The sequence below is a fragment of the Gambusia affinis genome, linkage group LG21 (assembly GCF_019740435.1).
Source record: "Gambusia affinis linkage group LG21, SWU_Gaff_1.0, whole genome shotgun sequence".
In the NCBI taxonomy this organism is placed as follows: domain Eukaryota; kingdom Metazoa; phylum Chordata; class Actinopteri; order Cyprinodontiformes; family Poeciliidae; genus Gambusia; species Gambusia affinis.
In genome coordinates, this window is record NC_057888.1 from 11073348 (window position 1) to 11085299 (window position 11952).

The window sequence follows — 11952 nt, forward strand, 5'->3', positions numbered from 1 at the left end:
ACCTAAATTTAATTGGAAGTCTGTACTGAGATGTAAAAAAGGATGCTCACATACTCTCTCTGTCTAATCTGCCTAACCTCAAGATATTTTCCCAGTAATGGACAACAAATACTAAATTTTGAGATCTGAAATGCTGGTAGACACACACCCAGAAATGGACATTTTATTTACTTGAGTAAAATTTGGGGAAAGAAACCGTACAACTAGGAGTAGTTTTACTGTATACTCTTGAGTATTAGCAGGAAGTATCTCAATTCTTACTTGAGTAAAACTTCTGGCTACTCTAACCACAAATCACTTCAGGGACTGAAGAACAAACATGTTTTTCCAAACATAAATCCACGTCTAAAGCTCAGGGCAAAGTGAGACCTCTTGTTTGTACACAAGCTTCATTGTTCTAATCTGCTGACATTCTTGTCATTTGGAGGTGAAATGAACATTAACAGTTTATATATATTCACTGGAAGTAGGATACTGTACACTGTTCTAGGATGCACGGTATCTATTCTCCACTATAAGTATTGGTTTCATGAGTTTTATGTCGAAAAAAATTGGGAAAAGGTTTCTCCCACCTGAATTTGCTTTACAATCATTTAATTTGCTTGTATTATTGCTTTCAGTCTTTAAAACACCAAACTTTGGATAAAACTTTATATTTATTTTCTGGATATTAATACTTTAAGAACTTATCATACTATGTAGCTAAAGCTACGTTTACCCTGTTTTCAAACATACTATTTTGTTGTTCCGTAATATTTAGGAATTAGCTTCTAAAGACTGATAAATCCTTAATTAATATCAAAGATGAAGTAACTTTTCTGCTTTTGAGAAGAAGAGTTGCTTTAAAGCAAAGACAAAATCCATACATCCGTCTTGTATCTTGTCATCTTTGGACATGATGCTTTTCCACACATCCTTAAAAATGATCACCAAACTTAATGTTTCCACTTTTATTGTCAGGATATTTGTTTCATGTAAAATATTTCAGTACATTACAGTACAATGCATGTTCAATCGGCCTTCCTCCATGCCACTGGTTGATTTTGTCGTCATGTACTCTAAGGCTTTAACCCACAGCAAGAGGCCGAGTGCTTGGCTCAGACAAGCTGTTCTTGCCATGAAAACAAAACCATGACAACAGATTAAATTATAAACTACTAAAATCTTGTTGTTTTCTTTGTCGTCCTTTGGAAATAAAAAGAAAAAAAAATCCACTCTACAGATGCTGGAGATATGCATCCACCCAGCATGCTTCCCAGCAGCTCATTTCAGCCCTCACATGAACGGAAACACGGAAATGAGGAAAAGGCTGGGAATCTGTCATGGCCAGCAGTCACATAGCAGCTTTCAGGTTCATCCAAGCTTTCACAGGAAGGGGGTGCATTGGGAGAGGGTCAGTCGCAGAGGAGAGGAGATGACACAAGAGACTCTTGGTCGGTTTTATCACGTCTGAGTAGCAGAAACAGGTTGGATTCAATCACATTTCTGTTTATTTTTGACCTCCTGCTTTTTGTTTCACGACTCAGGCTCTACGCTGTGTTTCTAATACTGGATTTGTTTTATGGTTGTTGTCTGGAACAAGTAGAGTTTGTTGACAGACTGCTGCCGATATAGCGCCCTCTGTAGGGTTGATTAGTTGACTGGTTGATGGGGAAGGCCTCCCCACATCCCTCAGTACATTCATTCAGGTGGGCGTGGTGAGAGCTGTGTGTGTACGTGTTCTAGAAATACGTGTGTTTATGTGCAAGGAGGGGCGTTTCAGTAGCGGTGGGTCTGGTGGGAGTACTGGGGTGGCTGTTGGGAGGTAGAGGAGTATCCCATGCTGCTTTGGGGCAGTGATGTGCTTGGTCCAGGGTTCTGGTAGGCAGCATGTGGATTCGAACGCTGTGGGGTCAAAGAAAATGAATATATAACAAGGTTCGGTTTAGCCAAATGTCTTTGTAAACACAATTTGCATGAAATTAGAAACTTTCTGACATTAGTGAGGTTTCTTTTGGTCACATAGCAATTTCTGTCATTTTTTTAAGGTGAAAAAAATATTGAAGACAGAGACCAGAGCTATCCCTGTTATTTGTGGGAGGGGGTCTTTCTGACTAAAGATGTCCTACATGTTCTATCTGAAATATCTCCTGCATGGTGAAGAAAGACCTGAGTGTGCGAAACTGAGCGTCATGGTGATGTCAGGACAGAAGAACTCACCTGGTAGTCTGAGGATATTAAGAGGCCACCTGAGGTAGTGGTGGGTGGGACAACTCGCACTTTCTTTAGCGGCGGGCCCTGGGCGTGGCTGTTGTCAGGGTTGCCGGTGTGGCCTGCCCCATTTGTGTGGTTGTTTCCCTGTTGCTGCTGCTGGTTTTTCTACGAAACGCAAAACAAGATTTTATAAATGTGAATCTGGCCGTCAATAAAAACTTATGAGCGGCAAAACTTTCAACTTTTTTCTATCATATGTCACTTTACAGCCTCAATGCATTTCATTGGGATTTTATGGTATTGATCAAAACAAAGTAGTGCATAGTTGCAAAGTGGAAGGAAAATGATACATGTTCTTTTTTCATATACACATTTTTTGAAACTAAACTAAAAGTGTGGCCTGCATTTGCATTTAAACATCTGTAATCTTTATAAAACCAGTCAAGTCTCCCCCAGATGGCCACAGATTTTACTCTGAACTTTGATTAGGACATATTAAAACATGAAAATGCTTTGATCTAAACCATTGTATAGTAGCTCTGGCTGTACGTTTAAGGTCTTTGCTCAGCTGGAGTATTTCTGCAGCTCCTTCAGTTAATATAGGCCTCTTGGCTGCTTCTCTGATTAAGACTCTGCCTCCCCAGCCTGATAAAGTTCCAATGAAATATGTAGAAGTTTGTGATCATTTGGGGAAAAAAAAGAAAAGAAAATATAAGTGATCTGAGTATTTTTATAAGGCCCTGTAAACTGAATGGAAGAGGGAACTACACCAAATGGATATTACTTTGTCTCCTTTGTCCTCTGGCTCCTCCTCTGTCAGGAACTCCCTCTTGGGATAAGGAATCTGACAGCCTGCAAACACACTAGAAGAAAAAAGCCAAAGAAAAATGGTCACGTATATATGCTTATTTCCAGGAGCCAGATCTAATTAACCAGGAGATACATTCAAGACTCTGCATCCTGTGAGTCTATCTAAGGAATGTTTAGTGACCGATGAAGTGGATGTGTGTGCTTCAGTAGCTCACTCAGAGGTTGGTAGAGGTTCTTCTAAAAAGTAGGGGTCCTGCATCGCCTGCTCAGAAGTGATTCTACGGATGGGGTCCATGGTCAACAGTTTTTGCAGCTGTCAAGAAAAGATAGGCTTTAGTGTGAAACAAGCAGATAAATCAAACTTATAGTGGACAGATTTGTTAATAAAACTCACCAAGTGGAATGCTTTACTGTCTGGTTTTACTTTATGTTTTTCCATGTACTTTATAAGGCTGCAGTTTGTGTATCTATGAAAGAAATGACGCAACATACATTAATAATTCCTTATGTCAACTTACCACATATATACAGATAGTTAAACATGTGTAACTCCAAATGCCTTTTTCCCAGCAGACACAGTTTGCTTTGCTCTGGTTTTGTTTTAGATTTTAGATTTAAGAAATTAGGACACAGTTGTTTTTTTTTTTTTTGCAGACTCACGTGTTCCTTCTAAAGTCTTTCATCAGTGTGGAGTGCTCTGGCATCTTTTTAATGTCCTCCCAGTCTTTATCTGTCAAACAACAACAAAAAACGCAAGGTTGCACTTGTTTGGACTGGAGGATAAGGAACAAATTAACATCGCTTTTTCAGACAAAAAATAAAAAACGTTTGACAAGCTACAAGCAATGTTTTAACACCCATAAGCTTTTTTAAGTGACAGGATTCCAACACATTATTCATGTCGAATTTTGTGTTTTAACATGGAATTTGATATCAGAGTTCGTAATATCAACGCAATCATAGAATTTTATGTCATGGAAAACATGACATGGAATTTCATGTCAGAATACCTGACATGTCAGGTGCATACTGAAAATATTCAGTGGTCAGATTTTATATATGAAACTGACAGAAATAGATGGATGGGTGGACATAACTTTTAGGGAACACAATTAAGTGTGAAAACACAAATCTAGTACTTTTCCCAAATCAAATCCCATCTTTTCCCAAACTGTAGCAACACTAAAGCCCCACTCCATTTACAAGCAACGTTAAAAAAGGGGTGAAATTTTAATGAAGACTCAAGAAGTAACTTTTATACAAACTGGTGTGTTAAATAAAGAGAGCAGCAACGATAACAAATGGGTGAGGTAGGTGAACTGGAAAATATCGGTCCAAATGCATCCCTGCCAGCAAACGTTTCAGTTTGTGACTTGGCATCATGTGCAGAGACTGTGGACTGACTCTCAGAGCCTGCAGACCACATTAATCCTAACGGAGCACATAAAGCCTAAGGAAATAACGAACCTTAGCCAGGAATGGAAAATGCTATCTTCTTAATTACATCTCTTCGCAGATTAAAAAAAAACCAACAAAGCTGGTAGAATAAAGGCATAATAACATGATTAAAATAAATAGTCATTTCCTCTGGAATATTTTCCTCTGAGGGTGTGTGAAGAGTCTCACCAGCAGGGAAGCCCATAACGTTAAAGATGCGGTCCAGCTGGTCATGGTGGTAAGGGTTGCTGGTCTTGATATCTTCCTGACGACAGTGGAATATGGGCTCAGACGTAAGCAGCTCCGCAAAAATGCAGCCGATCGCCCAGATGTCTGGAAGGAAAACAGAGCGGACATTAAGCCAGAGTTTTCCACCATACGGCTGCTCGCATGCATACAAGAGAAGGAGAGCACAACGCCTCACCGATGGCTTTGGTGTAGTGCCGAGCTCCCAGCAGCAGTTCAGGCGCTCTGTACCAGAAGGTGACCACCACGGGGTCGAGGTCAGCTAAAGGCTTCAGTGGTGAATTGAAGAGACGGGCAAACCCCATGTCCGCTGCAAAACGAATAAATTAGTTGATGAAGGTGAAGTCAACTAAAACAATAAGAAAGATGTAAACATTTAGAGCCCATACATACCGATCTTTACTCTTCCCCTCTCTGGCCCTTCTCCCATCACTAAAATGTTGGCTGGTTTCTGATGGCGACCAGACAAACATTAACACAATATTCCAACTTTTGTTTGGTTTAGTTGAGGAAGTTCGACATTCATATTGTTTGTTGCTGCCCTCTAGTGGAAAAATGATGTTTCTTTATCAAACTATTGATGAAGAAACATCAACATTTGATATTTTTTATGAGATTTGTTATGATGTAGGGGATGATTAATTGAATTAATTGTGACAAATCGATTATTGAAATGATCGTCAAGTACTGTAGTAGTAAATCGCTAAGTGTAGAACACAGACTCAAAACAACACAGTTATAGCAGTAATTGAGCCAAAACTATAGAAAATATCAAAATTTTACATTTAATATTAAAACACCTTTGTCTGTCAATATGAGTTACCCATAACTCTTCAAGTGGCATAGTTTTATCTTTACACCCAGTTTCAATTCAGTAAAAGGTATAATAATTACTGCATTTTAGGCAATAAAATATTTTTTCCAATTTAAAAAATTTGATTATTTGTTAATTTGCATATTTAAGAATTTTTTATATTGTATAAAAAAAGGTTAAATAAAAAATCTGCAGAATATGACAAAAAAAATTTCTGATTAAACTGATTGTCATAATAATAACAGAATAATCAATCCCAAAAATAATTGTTAGTAGCAGCCTTATTATTATCACCTTCACAGGGTTATTAAAAAAAACACTCGAGTTTAGCATCTAATTATGTAAGTAAATGAACACTTTCAACCCTAATGATGTAATAATTAACTGATTGAATGCAGATTGACCTAAACAGCCAGCCCTCTTACCAGGTCTCTGTGAAGCACCCAGTTAGTGTGGAGGTAATGGATGCCATCCAGAATCTGGTAGAGCAAAGACTTGACCATTCCTCTTGGAAGCTGAAGTGGCTTCTTGTTGGCCTTGGAGGCTCTGTGAAACTTAATAATGTGCTGAGGGAAGACAAGATAATAGTTGATGTAGTCTGCGTTGCCATTTGAGTTGAAATACATGAAGCTTTTCATACTAAATTATAAACATTAAGCTAGCTACAGGGAAGATGGGCAGGGCTGATATCCGTGCCATGTGTTTCCACTTGTTTCACAGGGCATTGTAAGTGTTGCAGCTATGTGGCAGAAAGAGGTATTTAATTCAGCTCTGATAGTCTGCCAGTTGCAGCTGCAGCCTGTAATGCAGCAGAGGTTTAACTACCAAATGTGGAAAACATTTTGGTTTCTGTGTGTGTGTGTGTTTCGCTGAGGTTTGGCACTGAACATTCATTCAGTTATGTGTATTGATTGGAAAATGGGCAAAAAGCTGCAGCTGAGAATGTTTATTTAAATGCAAACAAAAAAAAAGAAAGAAAGAAAAGAGAGTGAGAAACATACTGTAGTTCCTACACATTCTTCATGTTCCAGCTCTGTACTTTTCCAGAATCAAATTGAGAGAGTTCATTTTTAAAATGCCAAAAGCTATTAAGAGTTCATTGCAAGTATTTCCATTGAGGTCTACATCTAACTGTAAACCCTGCAATAAGCACTGGAAGGAAGATGGAAGAAAGGAAAGAAGAAAAGAAAGGGAAAGTGTTGGAAAGAAGGTATGGGGGAAGATAAAAGGAATGAGAAGGAATGAAAAAGAAAAACAACAAGGGAAGAATGGAGAAAGGAAGGCAGGAAAAGTAAAGAAACAAGCTAAGGAAAAAAAGAAAGAGAAAAGCATCAAAAAGGAAGGGAGGAGGTAGGAAGGAGGATATAAGTAAGGAATGAAAGAATGATGAAAGAGGCAAATAAAACAAAAGAGCAGTAAGAAAAGAATAAAAGGAAGGAAAGTAGGATGGAACAAGGGTTAGAAGAAAAAAGGATCGGGAAACTGAAAGATAAAGGAAGGAAAGAGAAAAGAGTAATGAAAGAGAAAAAGGAAGAACAGAAATAAAGAATACTGGAAGGGAAGATAAAGCTAAAAAGAAAGAAGAGGGGCAGAAGAATGTAGAGCAAAAGGAAAGAAGAAAATTAATGAAGGAATAAGTAAAGAAGGATGTAAGTAAATAAATTAGGAAGGAGAAGGGGCGTAAGGATATATAGAAATACAAAGGTGTAAAAGTAAGAAGAAAAGAACAAAAGAATGAAGGATGGAAGGGAAGCAGCAACAAAAGCAAAAATAAAAAAGAAACCAAAGAGAAGGAGTGAGAGAAAGATTGGACTATGGAAGAAGAGAACGTATGAAGGGATGGCAGAAGAAAGGAAAAGGAAATGACAGAAGAATGAAGAGTGGACGGATGGATATAATACAATATAAGGCTACATAATATATTGCAGATACATCATCACTGCAATATCAGTGAGTGCAACTGGAGGGCAATGACTGTTGGCTGATAAACTCCAAGGTATGTGAAGTTGAATTTACATGTTAACGTAATATTTAGTCATTTGGACAGAGTCTCAGTGTAAAATGCTCACACTGGAGACAAATGATATTAATCACAATGCTCAAGAAAAGAGTGATGGAAGTACATATGACAAAGGCAGGAAACAAGAAAAGTATCATATATCACAAATCGAAAGTCATCACAACGTTTACCAACATTTCTGCAAGATTTTCTAACAGCAAAATGTCAAAACAGAATGAAGGCTAGAAATACAGTTCACAATATGCAGCGCACAACATGTTGCTCTATGAAAGTTTGCATTTTTACCCAGAGATCGTGTTCTGCGTAGTCGAACAGCAGCCACACTTTACGGTCAGCGTGTGACAGGAAAACCTTCTGCAGCGAGATCACATTAGGGTGCTTCAGCTCCCGCAGCAGCTGCAGCACAAAAACCCAATCAGAGGAATATCTAAGCAACCTCGCGAAAAGTGAATGACAATGACAGTAAATTCTTGGTAATTATTTAAATGAATGACTATGGAAAATGGTAACTTAAAAACAACATAGAGCAGACGACTGCTCTAACATTTTGAATTGTTTTTGTCAATTACAGGTGATTATTTTACTGCAGCAGTGAAGAGTTGTGTGAGCTGCTCCTACCAGCCCGAAAGGAAAACCAGAAGCAACTCTTACTGCAATCTCTCTGCAGGCCGACATAGAGATACCGGTGCCTTCAATCTGCTTGAGGGCGTAGTCCTTATCGTCCTTCCTACAAACACAGAGAGAGGCAGAGCAGCATCAACACCAGGCCAGACTGCCGGCCCCCAGAGAGGGACCCATACGCAAACTGAGATGAAGGACGGGGCCGCTTGGCAGCAGCTGGCACGGGAACTGGGGAGAAGAGGCCAAGTTGCATTACCTCCAGATCTGTGTAATCAAGCTCACCTCTGAGACTTTAAACAATAAGAAGGGGAGAGGAAACAGGCTCTGCCTGGCAGCTAGTGCGGCACAAACAGAGCAGGAGGACTTTCTCATACGTGAACGAGTTGGTTAAAACTCCCTCCTTTTTCCCCCCGTCGGCCCTAATCCTCTCATAAACCCAAACTCTGTGACTTCTCCAGAGTCGCTCTAAAAACAGCAGATTTACTTCATAAACAGCGACATCTTTAAACACTTTGAGCTTTATTTAGTGGTTCCTGTTGGTGCCACAGTCCAGGCTGTGCTAATGGCTCCTGCATGGGCTCCTTCCAGCTACGGTCTGCTCAAAGGAAACTGATTACAAACAGCAGGAGACATTTGGGAAACATCCATTTAGATTTATTCTAGGTTTCCTCCAGCAATTGGTGGGTTCAATAATAAAATAACTGAAAGACAGAAAGTTGGAGAGTTGACATTAATTTTGTTTTAATTGGTCTTTATATGCACTAGGTTGTGGGAAAACACTAGGAAGTGTGTAGTTATTTAGTCTCACACCGTCCCCACAGTGAAACATGTTGACGGCAGAATTATGCTGTGGGTCGGTCCTCTTGTGGCATTTAAATCAACACATATAATTTGCTAAAATGTTGACATTAAAATGACACAAAGCATCCACTTTATAATGCACCATTTTTCGTCAGTCCATCACATAAAAGAAATTAAATTCACTATATCGAAAGAGTAACATATGGCATAATGTCACAATATTTAGAAAGGCTCACGAAGTGCAACTTGTGTTGACGTTCTGCCCATTTCAGGTTTAGCTTCTGTTACAGGTGTACGCAAATGTATTTTAAGTGTAAAATCGTGGAGAAAACAAATCAGCTAATTAGCACAATATTTACATTTCTAGAGTCCTCCGAACTAAACACAAAGGCAGCCTCTGTTACTATATTGTCAGGTGGAAAGCTGTATTGTGGTTTCTCACACACGCAGAAATAGAAATAGCAACAAAATAAAATCCCGAACATAAAGAGAAAAACCAAAGGGGTTTTCCAGTTAAACACTACGGAAGCTGAAAACATTGACATTCACTGAAGTTGAGGTTTTGGGGAATTTTGAACACCTGTTATAAATCTACCAGAGTTTTAGGCATACAATATGTATGAAATGATCATTCATGTAACTGGAGAGAAATGCGTGCATCTGCTAAAAATAATATTTTACTATATTAAGAGAGAAGACGTTTTAGTGCTTGTGACAAACTTGGAAAACGGTCGGAAATGTTTCTTTGGCTCATAAATGTTGCAGATTGTTGAATTATCCTAATATCAGCTAGTTATACTGGTGTTCCTCAAAAAGGGATCATTTTGTACAATAAACAATTAAATCTACTGCTAAATTTAGCAGGTGTGTTTGTGTTACATGTTTGCATATGTCTAGATATATTAATTACAAGAATCATCAGTGGTTATTGATGACATTATTATTACTGGAGGAATCAATATTTCACTTTAGTAGAAATTGGGATAATTGATGCTTTTCTGTTTTAACTGAAAGCCATAAAGTCATTCTAGACATTATTGCTGTATTGTGGATCCATGGATGTTTATATTGTGTTTTATTTTATTGTTGCATAACTTTGGCTGTGTGGGTACAATTTGCCCATTCTGGGTAATCTGGACAAAATTTAGCTGTTTCCCCCCCCTTTCAAGTACTTAATATCCTTTGTTGAAATAAAGCAGTGTCTTGGTATGTTTTGTGCTGTAGAATCCAAGTGATTTTATGACCATAATATCAAGCATTTTAATTGTATTCTCTCTCAATTTCTGGGTGAGGAATTGTGACCAAATGTGCCATGTTTAACCCCTTTCCCTCTAGATGAAAACATTTTTTACTGTAGAGTAAATCCACCAATCTACTCTACAATAGTAAATTGGTACTATTGTAAAACAAAAAAAAAAAGAGAAAAAAAAGAGAGATTATTAACAATCTTGCAAAAACAAACAAAAAAGTGTAACTGCAATTTTTTTTAAAAAAAAAAAAAAGAAAAACGTCCTGGCAATATATGCATTTCTTCCCATGTATCTATTGAAAAGTGGAAACAAAACAATTTTGTCCAAAATATTTATGTACAAACAATTTTGCACAAAAGAGAATTTTAGAGTCTCTAGTGCCTATAGAACCCACCCCCTAATTTACATACGAAGAAAATATTAAAAACGTCTTTTCTAAAATAAAATAAAAGAAGAGGAAAGAAAGGAAACGAGTTAATCGCTGAAGCAGTTATTTCAAGGGCTCTTTTTAAAAAAAAATATATACATATTTGTTAGACATGCTAGGGACTAATGGTAATTAAATAAATATAATTACATATATGTTTAGCAATCTTAGTTTCGGGTATTTTTCAATAAAAACAGAAAAATGAAGGGATCACTATAGGGCTACTTTTTAATACCGTGATATTTTTACTCAAGTAATTATTGTGTCCGAATCTCACACTAATTCATGTGCAGAGAAAATAACAGTAGTAACATAAATAGGTAAACGTCATCAGCTTATATGCATCTGCCAAATCCGAACAATGAGCGCCTTCACTGTCATATATCAAATAATATCTGTTATTAAAAACAAAAGCATGCCTTTCAAGAGAAAGGAGAGCCCCTGTCACAATAGTAAGTCAGTACACATCTTCAAATTGTCTGCATGAATACGCAGCAGTAAGCCTGGCCCTCTTGAAGGGGAGAAAAACGAGAGGAGTCATTTAAATGTATTTGGGAGAGGGAGGCAGGGAGGGGTGCTGGCTGCCTGGCTGGAGGCCTGCAGCTCATCAAACTCACCCATCTTTTCTCTTCGCCTTGTATACATGACCGTAGGTGCCCCTTCCCACTTTGCATCCTTCGTACTCAAACAGGTCCTCGACTCGCTCTCTTTCGCCGGTGAGCTTCACTTTAAAGTCATAGTCCATTTTCACCACTGTTTGGCCTGAAGTGTGTGCACTCCTTCCTTTATTAAAGCGTCGTTTTGGGAGGCAACTGTGCTCCTCCAACGAGCTCGGTTCGGTATTTCAGCTGGTTGCCTTCCCCAGCGTGGCCCTTTCTTCTTTTAACCCAGCTTCCACATCGAGCTGTCGGGATAAATGTAATGTTCCGGAGGAGGGATGCGCGGTGAACGGAGTTGGTCCAGGGAAAAGCGAGCCCGAATAAATGTTTTGTCTTGCTGCTGCGTCTCTCTCAGCCGGTATCTGCTCCAAAGAGACGCACTTCACTCGGTAACGACGGCGTATTCACGCACGGCAGTGTCGAAAAACGTCGTAAAGACAGACCTTGTAGTTGTGGTGGTGTGAATATTGGCTTTTCCTAGGGATCCGGATAATTTGGTCGGCTCTTTTTAGTTCTAAACGATTCTTCTTCTTTTCTTCCTTTCCTTTATTACGGCATTGCAGTGTACTAATATTTTTCTTGTTTTATGTTTTCAACATGTAAAAGAGCTGCATTGTTCCTGAAATACATATTTCATGAAAATCACGAAATATGCATACCTTTCTTTGAAAGCT

The 11952-nt window shown here is 38.5% G+C and overlaps 1 protein-coding gene across 1 annotated transcript; it reads right to left on the reverse strand.

The window, feature by feature from the left end:
- Positions 1-935: 935 nt before the first annotated feature.
- cdk8 (cyclin-dependent kinase 8) lies at positions 936-11710 on the reverse strand. Its single transcript, XM_044105577.1, has 13 exons — positions 11237-11710; positions 8172-8247; positions 7806-7916; positions 5926-6066; positions 5080-5137; positions 4865-4996; positions 4630-4773; positions 3664-3733; positions 3398-3470; positions 3219-3316; positions 2978-3056; positions 2200-2358; positions 936-1884 (listed from the first exon to the last, which is right to left on the reverse strand). The coding sequence occupies exons 1-13, from the start codon at positions 11362-11364 to the stop codon at positions 1759-1761; spliced, it is 1395 nt and encodes a 464-aa protein (XP_043961512.1). The 5' UTR covers positions 11365-11710; the 3' UTR covers positions 936-1758.
- Between the last annotated feature and the right edge of the window lie 242 nt (positions 11711-11952).